At 42.3% G+C, this 19,853-nt stretch overlaps 2 protein-coding genes across 4 annotated transcripts; one reads left to right on the top strand and one right to left on the bottom strand.

Moving 5' to 3' along the window:
- The first annotated feature begins 3,524 nt into the window (after nt 1-3,524).
- LOC115610654 (protein FAM47E-like) lies at nt 3,525-13,163 on the top strand. 3 transcript variants are annotated; one of them, XM_030492499.1, is made up of 8 exons: nt 3,525-3,602; nt 4,320-4,690; nt 5,871-6,028; nt 6,470-6,620; nt 7,181-7,387; nt 7,802-7,951; nt 9,101-9,178; nt 9,782-13,163. In XM_030492499.1, the coding sequence occupies exons 2-8, from the start codon at nt 4,328-4,330 to the stop codon at nt 9,929-9,931; spliced, it is 1,257 nt and encodes a 418-aa protein (XP_030348359.1). In that variant the 5' UTR covers nt 3,525-3,602; nt 4,320-4,327; the 3' UTR covers nt 9,932-13,163. The 3 variants fall into 3 exon arrangements, 2 of the variants coding, with proteins under 2 accessions (XP_030348359.1, XP_030348360.1); XR_003992301.1 differs by lacking the exon at nt 3,525-3,602 and having other exon boundaries at nt 4,149-4,690; nt 9,101-9,673; nt 9,782-9,865; XM_030492500.1 differs by lacking the exon at nt 3,525-3,602 and having other exon boundaries at nt 4,149-4,690; nt 9,427-9,852.
- Nucleotides 12,413-19,130, bottom strand: JCHAIN (joining chain of multimeric IgA and IgM). The gene is made up of 4 exons (XM_030492506.1): nt 18,966-19,130; nt 15,241-15,376; nt 14,321-14,401; nt 12,413-13,832 (listed from the first exon to the last, which is right to left on the bottom strand). The coding sequence occupies exons 1-4, from the start codon at nt 19,027-19,029 to the stop codon at nt 13,631-13,633; spliced, it is 483 nt and encodes a 160-aa protein (XP_030348366.1). The 5' UTR covers nt 19,030-19,130; the 3' UTR covers nt 12,413-13,630.
- Between the last annotated feature and the right edge of the window lie 723 nt (nt 19,131-19,853).

The following is a 19,853-nucleotide window of genomic DNA, read 5'->3' as shown; positions in this document are numbered from 1 at the left end:
AAAAGCCTGACCCATTTACAATGAAAGCCTTATGAGGGAGGGGACGCGAGGACACATTCTGGCTGGGGTGGTACAGGAGGACGGTATCTTTACATTTTTAGTAGCTTTAGAGACAAAGCTCAGAGGTGGCGCTCCCTCCCCCTCCCGTTTTCAGGAAGATGTCACAACACATCTCAGACGAGTGTACAGAAGTGGTGAGCATTAAATGTGAACGCTCAACAAGGACAACAAGAAACTTTATAGTTCTTCCTAATTCAGTTGTCTTATTAATTTATCTTTAAAACGAGGCAATAGAAAGCTTAACTCTTGCTTTGTATCGCTTCTATTTCCTTTAGGTAACTGATTATTTACACTGTAGAACAGAATTTACATTATTATTTTACAGAGCATACTTGTCTTATATAGGTATTTATTATCAAAATAAAATTAAGGATTAAACATGGCATTGTTACAGGTCCAAAGTTATGAATATTACTTCTCATTTCAAGTGAGACAAGGCCTTTCCCAGTAAAAGACTTTCATTATGACAGTAAGAAAGTCACAGCCAGCTGTAACCACCTGAGCACATTTACTAACTGGCTGCCTGTAGCAACCTGAAAATATTGGTTCAGGTTAGTTCTGGCTTTCCCCAAACCCTTAAAACAGTCGGGTTTCTGCATAGGAAGCACATCCAGGTGCAGTGCCTGCAGAGACAGGCTCCAGCTGTCAGACACTGCCGGTGCTGCAGGTACTGAAAATCAGGTACATCTGCAGCATTTGAAGAGGAAGCTGTGCAAAGCTGATGGAGCAATAGGTGCTCACTTGCCACTGGCAGGGGCACTGTGGACTTCTCGCTGTGGTCTAGCATATCTTCTGGTCACTCACTCAGCAAGTCCTAGAGGGGGGAAGAAGGAAAAAAAAATAAATAAAGGACAAAAAAAAAAAAAAAGCAAACCATAAGACATTTAAACCTTCCTTTTCGGGGTCACATGTACTTCTTTTCAGGGGAATACACATTTTCACTCACTTCAAGTACAGACACCTGCAAGAGCACAGCTTAAGCCTGATGGACTGAATGCTGCCATTGATAGTAGTCATTAGAACCTGAGGATTAATGAACTTAGTCCTTTAAAGGATAAACATCTGCTTTCTGTCACCTGCTGTTCTTTCTAAGCACTGATAGAGCTCACTTTAAAACATAAGCTAGGGCAATAGGGCTGAGAAAAAGAATTAGTATTTCACATAATGATCTTCAAATTGATTAATTTCATCAGCATCTTGGCATGCTTAGTTCATGCTTTCAGGCATCTCTGCTCTATTGATGACTTCAGCATAGCATTAAAAGAAACAGAAGAGATAACTCATGTGACTGTGAACTTTTACTTAGTACCCTTCAGTCACATATCATCACAAACTGGTTTTGGTAAAAAGAATGTAGAATTGTACAGCTGTTATTTAAACTGAATCAGAAAACCAGATCAGTTTAAGACTAAACTGATCTAATACAGCAATAAATCACTAACTTGATGAAATATAACACTTTAATCAGTTTTGAGGACTAATAATTTTAGAGGCAACCATGTTAGAAACCAACTTTACTCACATCATTGAAAATATCTATAACAGTCTACTGGATTTTTTCCTAGTAGGTTGGTAGAAACAACATTATAGCTTTTGCTTCTACAGAAATTAAAGATTTTGAATAGGGTAAGAAAAATCTTAAAAATTGAACTAATTTTTTTACTTAAAAACCAGTGAATAGAGCAACCATAACTATTGTACAGCTTGTTTAACAAAGTTATTATTTACACCTTAACTACTTCACATAAGAAAATACATAGCATAAAAGTTTTTATAGCCTCTTCAGTAAAAATCAACTTTGTAGCCTTTTAAAAAGATTTGCATTGTTTAATTAAAGCAAGGAAGTAAACTACTGAAAAATTTCTCATTTTTTTTCTACAAACATAGCAAACATCCAAAACATAAACTTACCTTAATATTAAGGAAGCAACAAATTAAATCTGTTCATTAAGAAACAAAACTAGACAGCTTCTTTGCTGCTGCTGCTACTGCTTTCTCAGCTACTACAAAGGAAAAGCAAGCATTAATCTAGTGATGAGCTCCATGTGAGTATTTATATTCCAAGCCCCTTCTCTCCTGTGCACTCATTAGGCTGACTTCCATGAGCTCATCAAGCTAGGAATGCTTAAATTCAGCGGGGGAAAAAGGGCCACTTCCTTTGTTTTGGTGGTGGGTTTTTTCTTTGTGAAGTTAAGTGTTTCCTTTGAGGTGAGAATTGGAGAATTTTTTTACTGTAGGTCGTTTTAGGGTTGGAATCTATGGAGTATATCACTCGTGCTGTGAGTAGGATGTGTTATTTGACATAATAAGGAACTTTGCTGAAAGAATCATTAGGCAGTATTAAAGGATGCAAAGTATGATTTAATTTATGTGAGATTACTTTCTGAACTGTATATGTATGCTAGTAAACTTTAGCTTTTCTTTTTGAGGATTATGAGCTGAAGTTTTTTTGTGGGCTACATTTAATACAAAGTTATTAACTTTATTTATTTAGTCTTTCTTATGCGTTTTCTCAGGCCAAATAAACTGATCACTTGATGATCTAAGTGTAAACCATTCATGGTTTCTCCCAGTCTTGCATTTTAGATTTATAAGCTTCTATTCCCCCACCCTTCCAATTCAGGGAAAAGTCATTCCTGTCGCACTTGGGCTTTGCCTTCCCTGGGTTACAGCCCAAGACAGAGGTCCCCTGCTGCCTGACATTCTGACAGGAATTGAATGTTGGGGTGCACAAATAGATTTTAATGCTGGAAAGAGTATCAACCGAGCATCTACTGATACTGGGACGCCACCTATTTGAATTTGTTTTATTTGAGCTTCCAGTAGGTACATGAATTCTCTGATGGGCTTAGGCAGTGCAATGAGAACTGGATGAGGAATTAGGAGAATGTATTCCACAAACTGCTAAAAAGAGCTACTCCAGTTGTCCCACGTCATTCCTTTTGAATTTATCCACCAGTCTCTGTCATGATTAAAACCCACAAGAAGTTCAGAGGTAACACCAGACCTGACCCATGTTTGCTTCTTATATTTTTCTTGAAGAGTGATGGTAAAGAACACGTCATAAAGGCACAGGGAACAGTGCCTTGCACAGTCTTCCAGCAGCAGCAAAGACTTTGGTTGTTCAGTCATAAGTAAGTGCTGATGCTGAAAAGATAAGGATATCTGCTGTGGCAAAAGAAAATTCTGTTCTAATCCCAATTATTCTTCTCTGCAGTTCCCAGGAGTTCTTCACATGTTTCTGTGTGTGAAGAAAGCTTTTGCTCTAGGCAGAAAAGGAGTTGTGAGTCTAGTTTCCACAACGACCAACTACAAACATGCTTAGTGTATTATGCCAGCAGGGACTTAAAGCTAGTGCCTTCCTTGTCTAATCAACACTGCTGTAGGGTTAGCTTCTGCAGGTTTTCTTACACCTTTTTCAGATTTTCTGGGAATTTTCTCGCAGATTGCCTTGGAGGTAACTTTCTATACATGAGTAAATATGGAATAAGATATTATTTTTCTCCTAAGGTATTTTTACTGTCAGAGCTGTAAAATATCAGGTATGCATATTTCTAGTTCTTAATACCTTCTTAAAATGTATTTTGCCTCTGGATTAAGCAATTCCTGAGTATATATCTGTATAAAATATGCATTATACATCTGCATAAAATATATGATACTGCACTATTTGATATTGCAAGTACATTAATGATCTCTAAAGCCAACCTCTTAGGCTATTAATTTTTGCTATGCTTTAGCAAGCAAGTACTGTATTGCTAAGGCACTGAAAGTAGCAATTTAAAACATCTGTCAGTTGCATTGGATCATTTAAGCCAATAGAGATAGAAACTGGAGTGGCTGAAAGCTGGACAAGTTATGGTTAACTGAAATGAGGTGTTAGTGAGGAATGTTGGTCATCTTGAACATACATATTGTTCAAGATGTTCATAGCTTTACAATATTTTTGTCAGTAAAGCAATAGGCATATGTATAAAATGTCTTGAAACAGAAGCTCTATAACGTTAAGTATTTTCTATTTAAAAAATCATTTCATAATGCCAGGATTTTGTGTACTTGAAATGCTGGTTTCGGTGTGTGTCCTTCATGCAAGTTGTCAGTGTTTTAAAAGCTTTTCTCATGAGCTGAGCAGCAACAAAATGCTGGCCAGTGTGAGTGAACATACCTGGAGCTGAATACCCGCTTGTGCTCTGGAAGTACTCCAGTATTTTTCGTTAGAATACAGCCTTTAAGCTCTACATGATGTAACTTGCTTACAGAAGGGAGGATGTCTTATAAGGGCTTTCAAGAAAGCAGACCAAGATTCTGCAACTCACTTACTGGTCAGCGCTGGATATTCCTGAAGAAAGGTCTAGATGACTTCAGAGATGGCTTTCCTCCTTCACCTGATAACATGCTTGTTAATGGCAGAAAGCAGCCTGTCTCAATTACCCTTGAGAACAGCACACCAAAATCTTTGTCCAGAGCAACATGGAAGAGAAAGAACCAGTGCAGCAGAGCGCAGGCCTGTCTTTCCAAGCTCAGCCTGCTGCAGCAAGCCAGGAAGGATTATGTTGCACAGATAGAGTGCTGTCTGAGCCAGCATCCTTTAGTGTGCTACCCACGCTTGGAAAAAAGCATCTCCCCAAAGGTAATAATCTTGTAACCTTGGTTAAACGTTGTTTCTTTGGAGAGTTGGAACAGAAAACTAACCTAGAAGGCAGCTACTATTGTCAATTCAAACCACACAGCAAGTTGTGTTTCTTTCCAAATTAAAAACAAGGCGAATGATATTAATGGTAACTTATATTTAGATGGTCGGTCCAAATTGCTGGCAAGTTGATTGTGGAGAAGTATTGTAAATGGGCTAATTGAGGAATATAGTGCCTGCCATCAACAGATCACAGAAAATGTGCTATCTGCTAAGTTATCAACAGACAGTGATACAAATAGACATTATAGAGCAGGAAGCAACTCTAATCATAATTGTTAAGAATATACCCAAGATAGCAAAGTATATCTCATTACCTTTGTTTCTTGGCATGTTTACAGAATCTTCCCTCTTTTCCTTGTCTCCAGTTCTTGATCTTGCTCTGCTTCGTGCAAGCGAAAGGTAGCAGGTTACCTACTGTGCAGCTGGGAACTTCTGGAATGTGTTTGCTTGGGTGTTGTGGATGGTGGATAGTGACCAAATACAGTGGGAGAAACTAAGCTTTTTGCTTCTAGTACCTCTCAAAAGAAACAGGGGAGGGCTGGGAGACTTCTGGAAGGACAGGCTTTATGCTAAAGAAGACAGGGACCCCTGAGTGGAGTGCCTTAGCATTGTTTAGCCTTGTCTAAGGGGATATACTCACCTAAGGCTTGGATGCAATAAGATGATGGATGGATTCAGTGGGAGAAGCCTTATATTGCAGAGAAGAGAATTGAGTGTCTGTTCTGTGAGACTAGGCAACAGCAGAGCTCTCCCTGATCTTAGGCTATGATTACTGGAGCAATGGGATCATGAAACCAGGGATTGTACTGAAAGGAAGGAAACTTAAAAGTAGTTGAAGGCAAACTTCCCATGCAGTACAGCAGATGGCCACAGAAGATGGCAGAGACTAGACTTAAAGCATGATTCACAGTTCCAGCAAGCAGCCTGAGCTCCAATTAATGCTTTAGAGGTTTTTGGAAATGGTCTGTAAATTGAGGCTTCTGGGCTATGAACTGCCTTAACTGCTAGTAGACGTGTAGGTACTTGCATGTCAGGCAGTCCTTGGCACAGCCCCCAAGCAGACTTCCTCCAATGAGGTTGCTTTTGATCACAGGGTGTCCTTTTGCTTGGCTTGCAGATCTTGAGAGAGGTTGCAGGTGTCCTGGATCCTTGCATGACACTGAAGAGTAAGGCTGGTTACAGTGACTATGAACAGGAGAACCAACCCAGTCAGGAGGTGCTGGGTCATATGGAGGACATGCAAAGCAAAGTAACAGCTTCCAAGACACAAGTACAGTGAGTACAGCATAAGATGAAGACAGCAACACAAATGGCTCTGAATGCTCCCTTCTGAGATGAGTGGAAAAATTAAGCACTTAATTAAAATTTACATCAATCCGTCATGGCAGTAGTTATCATTAAAAAAGATAGGTTCCTTTGCCTTCCTCAGTGATCCTGATTAATTGGTATAACACCCTGTTCAGAGACTAGTCATGGTTGGTGCTGAGTGATCCAAAACCACAAGGAGACAGCTTTGCTGGTGGTTAGTTTTGCAGGCTGAATTAGCTGAGCCAGAATAAGTGCTGTCACTTGATTCTTCCCTAAGCACTTCTAATAATGACAAGTAGGTGTGGTGATGGGTGCATACAGCTATAGTTTTCTATTTTGAAGGTGGCAGGTTGACTGGTGATAGCTGCCACGGCAGATAATCAAAGGGTGTTTCACATTGTACTGCAGTGGCAAGGAGTCTCAAGGCAAAGCCCCATATGCAAAGCTTCCCAAGAAGGCAGCAGCAAGAATAAAGGAGGCCACACTGACTGACTTTGTTTCCCCTGATGAACATGTAAAGCGAGCAACCAAGCATTTTTGTCACTGGGTTATGTCTTTGGTAAGTAAAACAAAACTGCCACCACCTGCCTTCTTTGATTCTACAAACTTATTTGCTGCTTTTTAGGCCACGTTCGGACTCAAGAAGCAAAAATGTGACTCTGTATGTGCAAATCTGAGAGCCGAAGTCAAAACCAGCATTTGACTCACAACTCTGTCCTGTTGGGACTAATAGGGCTCAACCCACTAAAACGAAAAGCAAGGAATAAATATTGCTATACAAAAATACTAATTAAGTTTGCTCTAGAACATTTCTATTTTTTTTTTCTCCCCCAGGGAAGCCATCCATGTCCAAATGACCATTTAACTGCCTCACCTTGTAGCAGTCCCCTTTTGTATGAAATTAATACACCAATGCATGTGTTGGATCCAAACTGTCTTTGCGTTTGCCTTGTCACTGTGATGATTCTAATGCAAGCATACTCGTAGATAGGCTGAAATTGTAATGCTGAGTTTAACAGTGGTACAGATGGCAAGGAGGGGGTAATAAATGCAAGAAAGTACTAGTAAGGAGATGTTGATTTCTTCCCCACTCTGACTGTCCTGGGGTGGTTTTTCCAGGGTGGAGGGAACTGGAATATTGATGAAGATACCCTCACAAGCTTGCTCAACGCCAGCTGTGAAAGGGAGGCCACTGTCCCTTTACCTTTCAGTGCTGTGAAATTCATCAACATGGAAACAAAGCAGTTCAAGAGCCAGGACATTTCACCTCCCCAGTTAGCTGTCAGGAGTTCTCACTACCTAAGGAGCCTGCCCTGCCAGGTTAAGGTAAGAGACCCCACATTTACACTTGATAAAAATCTGGTTGTTTGGATGGTTTGTGGTGGAGCCTCTGGCTCCCAAAGTATGAACCTCACGTGCTTCCTTCCCAGGTTCTTACAAAAATGAGTTTAAAAAATGGCCAGATGACTTGAGGGTAGTGATTTCCAGAAGTAGCTTTTAATACTGTTTCCCTTTGAGAGGAGTTGCGAGGAGGGAAGGGAAAAAATTGCTAGTCATTGTCGTCAGCTGTCACCTAAATATTGTGTAGTTGTAGGGTACAAGATCATCCCTGGTAGGCCCTTCAGAAGTGGCATTCAGGTTCTGCGATGGTCTGTACTGCCTATGGCAGGAGGGACAAATGCCAAGATGATGAAAGAATGTTGCAATAGTTGTTTGTTTTTTGTCTTTTTTTTCTTGCAGTTCCCTTCCCAAACAAAATGGGAGAAGACCAGGTATGGAGCATGGTATCTCAATCCTAAAACATGGAGAAAACAGAAAGCAAATGAACCATTAAAAGCTCCAGAGGCCACAATCAATAGCCTTGGGAGTGCAAAGAACTGGTCTGAAAAGGTACTGTGAAAGTCAAAAGCAGCATTGTTCTTCTGTGACATAGCTATGAGATTTTCTCACAGGGATGTATCTGGGCACTTTATTGTACTTGGCAGCCACAAACAGATGTGGAACAGACCATGTTATTGAAGCTGAGATAACCATGGTTCAAACAGGCTCATTGACTTGGATTAGCCTGTGGCTTCATGGCACCAATATGTGGACAATAGCCCCAGAAGGCAAATAAGCACAAATCAAGCTTAAGTAGCTGTTGCACATCTAGTTCTTTTAAGAATGTTCTAGGGTGTGCTTATCTTGGTTTTATTGTCCTGCAATACCCACCGTGACAAAGGTGCTGGATTCAGCTATGGCACAGGTGGTGTTAGGGGGAGCAAGAGTTGAAGAGCAGGCAGGTTCTTCAGCTGCTGGCCTCAGATGTAGGTTTGGTTTCCACTTTATAGGGGGGGGCGGAAATTACTCCACCCTCTCACTTAGGACACAGAAAGAAGAGAAAATGCTGTTAATGCTCTAGAGGGCAGTCCTTCCAAAGGTCGAACTGAGGAGTTGCTGTGACTAAAACCATGCCACATGCGAAAGGCTGGTAAGCTGAGTGACAAGTGTTGCTCCTGTTTTATGAAGAAACACTATCTGTAAGACAAAGGAATAATTTTGGCAGGGAGGATGCCTGGGAACAGCTGAGCTCAGAAGAACACTAATGCAAAGGTTAGAGTTGACGCTGCCTAAAAATAAAGTAAAAGTTTACAGTTGAACAATAAACCACCTCATTTTGTTCAGCTTTTCCTGCAAATAGACTGCAGATTAGTGAGGGTAGGTGTGCTTACTTAGAAAATGAAGAATAACTCTTCCTGCCTTGATGCTTGCCAAAGCTGCTGGGGGAAATGACTTTGTGTAGTACAGGACATTGGATTGAGACCATAGGTTATAATTTGATAAAACCAATTTCATGTTCACAAAGCAACCTCATTGCTTTTAGAAGCAAAAATGAAATCTGAACTAGTTAGAGCTGTTAACAATTGAAATATGTATTGGTTGATAACTTTTCATGAAAGTTGGACAGATACACACTGCGTGGTTTCTTTAGGCATGTGAAGCGTACATAAAAATGAAACGTGAATGTTTTAATTTAACCTACTGTGGAAATTAATTCAGGAGATGGAAGTCACACAGCTCTACAGTGCACAGGCCTTTAAGGAATTCCTGGAAAGAAAGGGCCTCAGACAGCCTTTGGTGAGTCATGAGAATCTGCTTAGGGTGTTGTGTGTGTCCCCAGGTTGATGTGCTTGTGGCTATTGCTGTGTTGTCCTCATGTCCTGGTTGTAAAAATGCCTAGACCAGGGACTTGGAGTTCCTCTCTCCTATGTGTTGGAGCTTTTGGGGGGGAGGAACTGCTGTAATAGCAAAGTGGTGCTCAGAAAGCAGCTGGGGCTTAGCTGAGCAGGGGCTCCTGAAAGCAATGCTGCCATCCCCCTGTTCAGGCTTAGTGTGAAGGACCAGTGCAAAGTGCCATCCTGGGAGCAAGTCAGCAGATATTGTGATGTACACTTGGGACTTGTGTAGCTCTGCAGCTTGTGTGGCTGGCATTCTCAAATGCCATCAGCATGTGCGAAGGCCTGTGCTACGTGTTAACTGTGGGTGCAAAGCAGATTGAAACCTCAGTGCTGGAGAAGGGACTTGACTGAGTCGGATCTCGCATCACAAGCAACAGCTGCAACTCAGCCATAGGTGCACCAGATTTTTTTACCCTTTCTTTTCATGTATTTTAACTTGTTCTTCAATTTTAAGTATCATTTGAGGCTGCTAATCATGCTTATGTTTAATCTTTTGTTTCAGTTCCTTTGGAAAATGGTGGCTGGGGAAAATTATAGTAGAGCTCCAGAGGAATCAACCAAAGCTTGCAAGAAAGTGTCTAAAGAGATACGACAAAATAAAAGAAGGCTCTTTCATGACCATGAATTAATACAGATTTCTAAATTGTCTTAAAATGAATAAACCTAGTAGCTGAGTTGCTTCTAGAAGAATATTCTCACATTAGAATAAGTCTTAAGGTAGTTTTGAGTCAATTCTGAAATGGACAGATAGTTTGAAGATTGGATTTGGAGTACTAGATTCCAGGCACAAACCAGTTGGCTATCTTAGCAATGCTTGGGCTTGGCTAGAAGGCAGTCATGATGTCTTGTGCTGTAACCTGCTGTCTTAGACAGAGATCCTGGTCCACAAACAACTTCCTGCTTTTTAAGCTTTCACTTTGTGCTTACTGCTTTACAGAATAGAAATAAGTGATCTCTGAATTCTCTAACATGTAACTGGTGCTGCAATCTACACACCTACTGGAAAAATGAAACCTTCCACCTCAAAGTTTACAAGGCGGTACACTTCTACAGAAGGATCTCACCATGCTCACACCTTGCACTGTCAAATGCAGACTTAGCACAGTGAAGCCACGAAAAACCATAGCCTGTTAGCTATAACTACACAAGAAATGCCTAATAAAGACAGCTAAAGCCTTTGCAGTGCAGGAACTGGGCCGTCCCATAGCCCTTTGGCCTATTTGTGAGTTAAACTGCAGCTTTGCCTTGTTATCATAATAAGCTGCTCTCATGGCTGAATTCGCTACTGTAAAAGAATGCCTTTGAGCTCAAGGATTTGTTCCTCTTAGCCTGGATATGTGCTGTAGTTTATGCTGCTAATTAAACTTTTTGGTCTAACTGGAAGCAGGATTTGAGGATAAATTTCCATAGTTTAAAAAGGATGTCTGAAACAACTAGCAAGAAATCCCTCTAATTCAACATTGCATAAGCAACAGAACAGGATTTAGGCAAGGAAGACAGACCTGGGAAGAGTTAAGTCTAAAAGCAGTCTGTGAGGTGATGAAATAGAAGTGTATTCCTACAAGTCTAAGACAAAATGAATTAAGCTTAAATGCACTAAGGAATTATTCAAGAAACATTAAATGCAGCTGAAGAACCACCCTGACCTGTGAAGAAAAAGGACCTGGTAGCCCAAGGGGGAAGCCTTGTCCCACCTTAGTCACTCAGAGAATGAAATGGAGGAGTTCACACCAAGGCATGTATTCTTGCCCCAACATCAGGACTCACCAGAAAAATCCCACTTGAAGTAGTGGCTGCACAGTCTGAGAACCATGATCTTTCAAAGCATGGAGTGGTTTTGCTGGCACATCTAAGCCTCCAGCAAGGGGTATTTCTCTCATCCATCAACACTTCTGCTGGTTAGAAGATTGCAGACACTCTCCAGGGTGCTTTCAGAGATAAGCAGACCTCACTTGCTCCTATTTTACTGTTTTGGCTTTTCAGGTAAGGATTCAGAGCCTGGTTTAACTTGCTGGATTGCTTTGAGTTGCGTAAAACCTGGCTAACACAATCCAGGTTAGTGTAGGCTTCTGCCTTTCAGAAAACATGGAGGGAATGAATCCTGATGCATTATAAAGCTGAAAAGCACATAGGGAGTTTACTGAACGCCTTTTTCTTGTTTCCCAATGGCTGATTGCTCTGCTCAAGATGATCTAAGCAAGTACTTGCTCACAGCTGCTTCGACTTCCTTCGTCCTGAATGCCTCTGCCGAGTAGTCTGTTGTGCTGGTGTTGCTGGGCTTCCGAGATGTGCAGCAGGGTGACTTCCAGTCTTGTGGAGGTGAACCTTCCATTGTCTATACTGCAGGATGCACAAATAAATATGGAAACTTCATATTTAGGCACAAGGTTCTAGAGTTAGAGGTAGAGCCCCAAGGACTGACTAGTTGTAACCTCAAGAGCTGTGTTGGAAGATGAAATGCATCCTCACCATGACATACTAATTTCTTACATCGCATTTGAAGACAAAAATGTCTGAGGTGTCAGTGAGTTTAGTACCTAACCCCTGAAATACGTGCAGTTGTGTCAGGAGATGGCAGGAGTCTCCTTGCCTCCCTTTGCATTTCTCTCAGTTGGCGTCTTTTTGCCATCTTTTATTTTTGAGTACATGGTCCATAACTCTGATGTAACAGAATGTAGTTAGGGTAACCTGTCTGTCCTCTTTGCTCTTTTCAGGATTGTTTTTTCTTGGAGGACAAGACACCTTGTATACAAATGACTAGCCCCTGACATACCTGTCTTGAAGGCACTTTTCGAAGTGGTGAGGTAAAATTCTGATCTGCACATTGCAATTTCAAGAGTGATTTAGGTGATGTTTGGATGTTCAAACTTTGGTCCTGCACTGACTGACAGGGCCTTGAAGCAGCTCAGTGAGGTGGAGCTGATCCTAAAATCATAAACCAGTTCAGCCTCGATCTGTCATAGCTTCTGCAAGTGCATCATGATATTTCTATCCCAATATTTCAGAAAGCTTTGCCTGTAAGTATAGGCAGTTATTTAGGGAGAACTTCTTCCTCACTGTGAAGGAGGGAAGAGTATGATTATAGACTTGGCTTTTTCTGAGTTCTTACTGAAGTGGAACATGACACACAGGCTGCTGCAGAAAATATTTTATTTAATGTTTCACTAACAAAGCTACAATTAGGAGAGTAAGGTTTTTGCTGTTTTATTTCAATTCGGTGTGAAGCCACAGATCAGCCTAAGGCTTAACAATCAATTTCTGACAACAGTGAGAAACATACCAGCCATCTCAAGGGCAATGCTGGACTCCTTAGGCACTCATACATGATGTCTCTGTGGGCAATAGAGAGCAAAACGTTTACATGACAGACGCAATAAAGAATCAGCTCCTTGATTTGGGCAGGGTTTCTTGTATGAAGAGCAAATCTACTGATGTGAAAGAAGGAATAAATCCCTAACTAGGGTGCTGCTTGAGCAATTGAGTCACCTTCATGGAATTTCTTGAAGTTTTAAATGCGAAGTGAGGAACAAGAGAAGATATTTGAGCTACCTCGTGGGGGTTTTTTATCAATTGAACTGGGAGCAGGAGTGGAAGAAGGCACCAGTGTCAGTAAATAAGCATGGAAAGTGAAATACCTAATGTTCTAGCAGGGTTTACTATTCCTCGCACAGCTGAGCTCCTGGCAACTTTGCAGAAGAGTTCAGGGTAGAGGTATCTGTTGGTCTTCTCTAAATGTACATGCAAGCTAGAAGCTTGCAATGGTCAAAGTGCTTTAGAATGCCCGAATGAATATGAACTTTGAAAATGGATTTCTTGGTCTTATCTCTCACCTTTTTTCTCAAATCTGATTGTACCAGAGCCTTCTAATAATGGCACAAATTTTGCTAATGCGGTCAAAGGGTCTTTTTTAAAGGTTGTGCAGAGGCTTGCTCCAGATGGCTCAGGGAGGGAAGTACACAGACATTCCAGCTGATGTCCGTGGCAGCCTTGCTCAGGTGAAGACTGTTGCAAGACTACCAGAAAGACAGGCTCTCCAGTGTTGTAAATCTGTGTAGTTCCCTTGCCTTAAAGGGAATTACTGATTTACATCTGCTTAGGATCTGGTCTATATGGTGGTAACATCTGGGGCATACAATAATGGCATTGCAGATATGTGCCAGGGATGAAGAGTCTGACAACCAGAACGTGCTCTTGGGAGATGGCACTAGTCTGCTGTTGAAAACAGTATGAAGAAGCATTACTCTGGGATCTGGTATTTTGGACACTGTTGTCCAGGTGCTAATGCTGCTATACAAGTATTTTTGGTAGGAACACTGAATGCAAGGAGGCATTAGTACAGCAGTGGATTGAGCTAATCAGCATAGCAGGATGCCGGTGTCAGAACTGCTTGCAAGTTTTTCGTCTCTCCGTGGTAGAGGAATGGGAAGCTTGAAGTGTAGCACTTGTCCCGATTGTAGGTGTAGCAGGTTTCAGATTCATCACAGGAGGTGCTTTGCTGGGCCTTGTATATCTCACCACCCAGCTCAATTTCCACAGGATCACATTTTTTGCAGCTGGAAGAGATGGAGAACAGAACAAGTGTTCAGAGTTGTGATGAGAAGATGCCCCTGGTGAAACCCTGATCTTCCTTGCTGATCTGCACATGGAGCTAGGAGACTATTGTGGCCTTTTTAGGTTTTACACAGGAACTGCAGCCAGATGCTTTTAGTGTTGTCAAACCGCTATTGTCAAGACTGGTTCCTGAAAGGGAGGGTTAAGCAGGTGGTGTGTAATTTGCTGATATTTAAGACATTTGAGAAGAACAAGGGTCAGAATGAAACATTTCCTGTAAATGTGAGCCCTTTTCATATGAGTTAATCATGGAGATAACAATTTCTTGGCCTGGAACAGAATACGAAAGGTAGGTTCTGTGGTGAATACTTTCCTCACTGACCCTGCCTCACCTTCTCTACTGGCCTTCAAGTGTGGTTTTGAGCTTGGGTGGGCAATGCTGCTGGGGAGATGAAGTCTTAGGAAATTACCTTAGTAAGTAATTACTTACAGGTCAGTCATGCGGTAGACAAAAGTGGTTCTGAGTGGGGACAAGGGGTCAGAGATGTTCTCTCGAGCCTTCAGGGGGACTCTGCAAAGGAAGGAAGAGAATCACTCTCATGAAAACTGCTTATTAAACAGGACTACTCTGCTGGGAACAATTCTCAGCTCTTGTTGCCTTGCTCAGACTATTTGCATTCCAACTTTTCTCTGTAACAAAGCCCAGGAGCAGCACATCTTGGCCTTTCAGTGCCCTCAAAAGCAACCCCAAGATGACTGCAGCAATTTCTGAAAGTGCCACTTTGGAAGGTGACAGTGCTGATAATCCCTTATTTTAAACTCTGAGCTCTCAGATGCCTGAGAGACTTGCAGGACATGGACATGTTTAATTACTGTTTCCAGTGTCGTGAGCTCTACCAGAACTCCTGTGGCTCTGAGCCTGAACTTGGTCCATGTTTCAAAGACACACACACTGCTGTAAGGTTTGTGTGAAAAAAGAGGACAAAATCCTAGTCTTCAACTGAGACTTGCCTCATAGGATTAACCTTTGTGATAGTTCAGGCATTAACCAGTTTTCCCAGCCTATATAAATAGCAGGCTTGCTTTGAGTCCAGTGTCATGGGCCCAATTTGGGTTCAGATTAGATCAACTGTAGAAATGTTCACTCTACTTCCCCAGTCTATTATGTAAAGCTACAACTGGACTGCTTAAAACATGAAAAGGCTTTTTGTATCTGAAGGGACAAAACACATATGGGTTCAGGTGAGCTATAAAAACATGAAGCAAAGGGAAAATTCCAGGATACCATAGAAAGCAGCCCACAGGAAAAAAACAGTTCAATTCCTTAACGCAAGAACATGGGGAAACAATGCAAAGAAAAAGGAACTCTTATAACACTTCATCTCCATGTAACATTTGTCTGCCACTTACAGGATGCGTATGTTTCTCTGTAGGATTTCTTTACCAGGATTTTCTTCGGAGGGGACGAACTTTGAGGTCACTGTTACACACTGACACTTGTTATTGACCACCACGTACTCCTCGTCCTCAGGATCATATGGAAAACCTGTGAGCACAGGATATGCAATCGCAAAGTCAAGAAGGCAAACCCTGAAACCTGCTTTGGCAGAAAACCACGTGATGAAAGCCAAGAACGCCAGAACTGCATTACAGATACCATTACAGCATCTGGGTTGATTAAAATCTGGGTTACAGCAGGTACAAATGAGCCTCTTGGCAAAGATGAGTTCCACTGTCCTCCCTGCTTCATCTACAGTATGGTTCTGTATGCGGAGGTGACAGGACTGGGAAGGAGCAAATGATGGACCTGGATACTGTGGCTGGTCGGAGGCAAATGTGCAGGGGTTTCTCATGAAATAGGAAGAAAATCCCCTTGCAAGCTTCAAGCTACACCTGAGAGCTGAAGTGCTGCTTTTACCTGAATGGGGGAGGTTACCCAATTCCTCTGTCATGCACCAGGACTACTCCAACAGTCCAAATCCTAGATTGGATCTGGCCTCTAAATAAATGTCCCTGATCTTGCCAGTGTAACAGTTTTCCGTGAGTAATATGTTGTCCTTCAAGTCCTTGAGGGAACAGATGCCAAAAAGCATGACAGCACCCAGCAAGAAGGCAGCCTGCTGACTTGGCAGTGAAAGGCAAATGGCTCTTATGCTTGTGGTTTGCAGGGACAGCTCCAGTTTTGATGTTCTTAAATAGAGAAGAACCATCTTAGGTTCAATATGAACTATTGCTATTCAATATGAAACCCAGTTAAAATGAGGTAAAACATCCTGTCACCCAGGGGCTTCTTGAAGGTTCCTGGTTGTGTGCAATACCTTCCTACTGTGCAGGTAGATGGATTTTAAGTAGCTGGTTCTTTGCTAGTTGGTTTTGCCCGAGCCAGAGGCTCTGGTCTCTTCACCCATAATAAGCCAGCCTTGCTTTTATATGCATGCAGTCATACCCTTCTTGAGGGATTGTTGTTACCTCCCTCTGTATTTCTAAATGCTGCTGAAATAACGTTCACAGCCATCACCATGGTATAGCTCTTCCTACAGCATCTTCAGCCTGCTTGGAAGTACCAAAACCAGTGATCTTTGTAGGATGCGGTAGTTTATATTGTGCTCAGCAGGACCTCAGTTCTGGGGACTTGCCTACTCTGCTAGTCCCTTGGAGAGAAAGAAGAAACAGGCTGATGACATCTGTGTTCGTATCTGTGAAGGATTTCAGAGTCATTTTGACTTTAATGGTTTGGTCCCAGCAGCTGGGTTTGAGTTATCAAAGCACACACCAGTAATGAAGCAGACACACACACTGTATAAACTCATGGCTGGTTTTTCTCTTAATCTCCATGTCCAAAGCTGCTGGGTTTTATGAGCAACAGACCCTGTTGCTACAGGGTGAAAGGGATCGTGCTCAAAGCCTGTGGGAGCAGCACATGGGCTCTGAGGTGGACTGTAAGTTTTCTGATTGTTAGCCGCTGTTGGCAGCAGCTTATCTGTTACATAAAGCTGTCTGCAAGGACAGGTCTCTGCAGTGTGACTGGCAGAGCCTCCAGGTATCTAGTCCATGCAATGTCATGCCAATTGCATTCCAGGTTTTCTACCTAAGGCTTCTTACAGCTTCCTTCCTGCTCCACAATATGTTGGTCTCATCTGCTTCCTTTCCTCTGGGTTATTTTCTGTGATCCTTGCAGATGCTGGAAAAAGGCACCAAAACTGTAAACGATGCCCCAGAGTGACCCTAAAATTCCCCTGATGGTTACAAATGCAGTTTCTGTGACAAGTACCAGCAGAATACTTTTCTGAACAGGACTGGGTGTGGAGTTTCTTGATCAGGAAGGAAATTACTTTGCCTCCTTGCTTTGGGCAGTGGAGCAAGCTATTACAGGCATACTCCCACAGTCTTCTTTATTTCTCTAAAGCATGTCCTGCTATAGCATGTGCCCATTGAGCCCTTTGCAGCAAGGGCTGGCTTTTAGCATTTCTCTGCACAGCATCCAGCACAACCCAGCAGTACAAATGCCACTGTACAACGTGACTGTCACCTCCTCAAGTCTTGGCCTTTCTTTTGTCTTATACGAAGTCTCTCACTTCTTGTCCTTCACACAGACCTTCCTCTGGTGCCTGCCACTATATTCTGTGTGACAATGTGCGCAGTTCCTTAAAAATCCTTAATTCAAAGCCAATAGTCAAGTCAGATTCTAATGGCTTTGGGAGTTGCTCCAAAAAGTTTGGGAACAGGCTTTAATTCATCTTCTAAAAGTATATTAACATACTCTTATGAATATGCAGAGTTTTTTTGACTGTACTCTAAAAATAGTGTCCTGATTTAATTCCTTGTGTAATACTCTTGGCTTCAGTAAGCATAAATTAGATATATCCTATGTAATGTTTTTAAATTAAAATTACAAAGCTCACAAAAAGATAGCTTTACCAGCAGTACTTCCATGTACCAACCCAGCAAAGTCCCTTTGGGAAGAAGGTAGTTAGATAAAAATTTCTTCATGCCCTTTTAAGTGTCTGCAGGTTAGATTTTCTGGTGCATGATTCACTGCAAGATGGTGTTCCCTCCCTCCTCAACACTTATGCAGATTTCAATAGCGGCTGGTCCTGTAACGCAGTATGAAGCCCAACAGAAGCCAGCTTCAGCACAGCAAAGAAGCAAATGAATTCCAAAGACCTGCTCAAACCCTGCTGCAGATCCAAATGGCTACTTTATTAAAGTAGGAAGAGGTTCAAATAGCCCAAAAATACATTAATTTCAATGTAAGTAGCCCAAACAGCAATCCCGTGGCTACACATAACTCTAAATTGACTTCCGCTCTCAGGTGCTCCTGTATATATGTCTCAAGCTATGCATATGAATGGGGAAGGCCAGACTGGGCTTTGTGTTGAACCAACACAGTATTTCTCAACATTTTCTGCCTTTTCAGCAAACAAATTATACAGCTGGATGCTTTCCATAGGAAGCAGTACTTTCCAAGGACCTGCCAGGGTAGGCAACAAGATGCCCTTTCCCAAAAGTGGGAGGAAATGCAGGAATGCTGCTGTCCATGCTGTTGGGATGGTTATCCTTGAGCATTGATTTAATCCTGTGGACCAGATCCACCTTGTGAATGAGGATGACTGCTGTATAGTATTAGTACAGTCAGTACCCATGAGCTGTGAACCACACTGAGAAGTGTATTGGGATGACAGTCTGATCTCAGTCTAAATCAAGAGTATCCAGAAAATTCAGTGGAGTTAGACAATAAATTACAGTTTAATTGGAAATAAATTTGCTGTAGCCATATACAGGATTACCAGAAAGACTTTGGAATCCTTTAAATCTGGCAGGTAACAGTCTTGCAAGCTTCTTACCACTGCAGAAAAGCAAGCATACATGTTTGCTGTTTGTTGCTTCAGAAACCCAATCAAAAATGGCTAAAGTCTTAAATTTGCAGATAGTCATGGCTTTTTTAGCCTCAAGGCAGCAATTAAAACCACACGGCTCTGTGGTGCAGAAAGACCCTGAGGTGTCCAAGCAGCACCGAAGCATAACTGAGCAGGATTTAAGGTGGTATTTTTGGCTGTTAGAAATATTACTGACTACATGAACCCCATCACTGATCTCTTAAGCACAGTTGTCCATGCTCTTCATTTCTCACCTACCTGCCACCAGGACGAGCCCCAGGGAGATAGCCAAGGCCACACACAGCAACAAAGAGCTCTTCATCGTGCCTTCCCTTCTTTTGAAGAACACAAGTGGAGAGCCTGCCTCTGCCTATAAGGGTACGTGCAAATGATACAGCTATCTGTTTCCTAAAATAAAAGCCCAGCCGGCCAGCACGGCCACTGTGGAAAATGTGTCTGGGTACTGAAACCAGGCAAGTTCAAGTCATGAAGACTTCTGGCTTTCAGAGGTGAAGGGGGGCAGATGGTTGCAATATTACTGTGCACTTTTATTCTGTTCATCACTAACTAGCAAAGCTGCTGAGTGCAAGCTAGTGCAAAACCATCCTGGTCCTTAGGGGACACCTTGTCCTCAGGGCCAGTGGTGCTGAAAAGGGGCTCCATGGAATTAGTGGTTAATGAAAGGTTCTGAGCCAGGTCCTGGGCAAACTCTGTGAGGTACTAGGCAAGCAGACTTCTCCTGATGGAGGGGAGTCCTGGAGAGGACCTGGGATTTGGCTTTTTTCCCAGATTTGGGATCACTTGTGTAACTCTGAAAGCTGTCTTTAGGATGTTCATGTGTCTTGCACAGAAAAGCCCACTTCTTAAGGGAAGCCCAGTCTCACCAAGGGCCTCCAAACACCTGCACTGGGGGACAAACAGGGAGGCAGAGCAAAGTACAATGCTGGCAGGCCTGTTCTTAGCCAGGGTTATTGCTTCAGTGTTCCGTGAATTTCTCCTCCTGCAATGTGTGTTTCTCTCAATTAACATGAGAAGCACATGGTAAATCTTCCTGCATCCTCCGGCTTTTCCTCGTGCAGCAGAGCACCAGCACTGTGACCAGATACAGCTTTTCACCCAGCCCATGCCACCTTGGGCTCACCCAGG

This window comes from Strigops habroptila, chromosome 7 (genome assembly GCF_004027225.2).
Source record: "Strigops habroptila isolate Jane chromosome 7, bStrHab1.2.pri, whole genome shotgun sequence".
In the NCBI taxonomy this organism is placed as follows: Eukaryota; Metazoa; Chordata; class Aves; order Psittaciformes; family Psittacidae; genus Strigops; species Strigops habroptila.
Note: the sequence above shows the minus strand (reverse complement) of the source record. Positions and strands in the feature narration are given on the sequence as shown.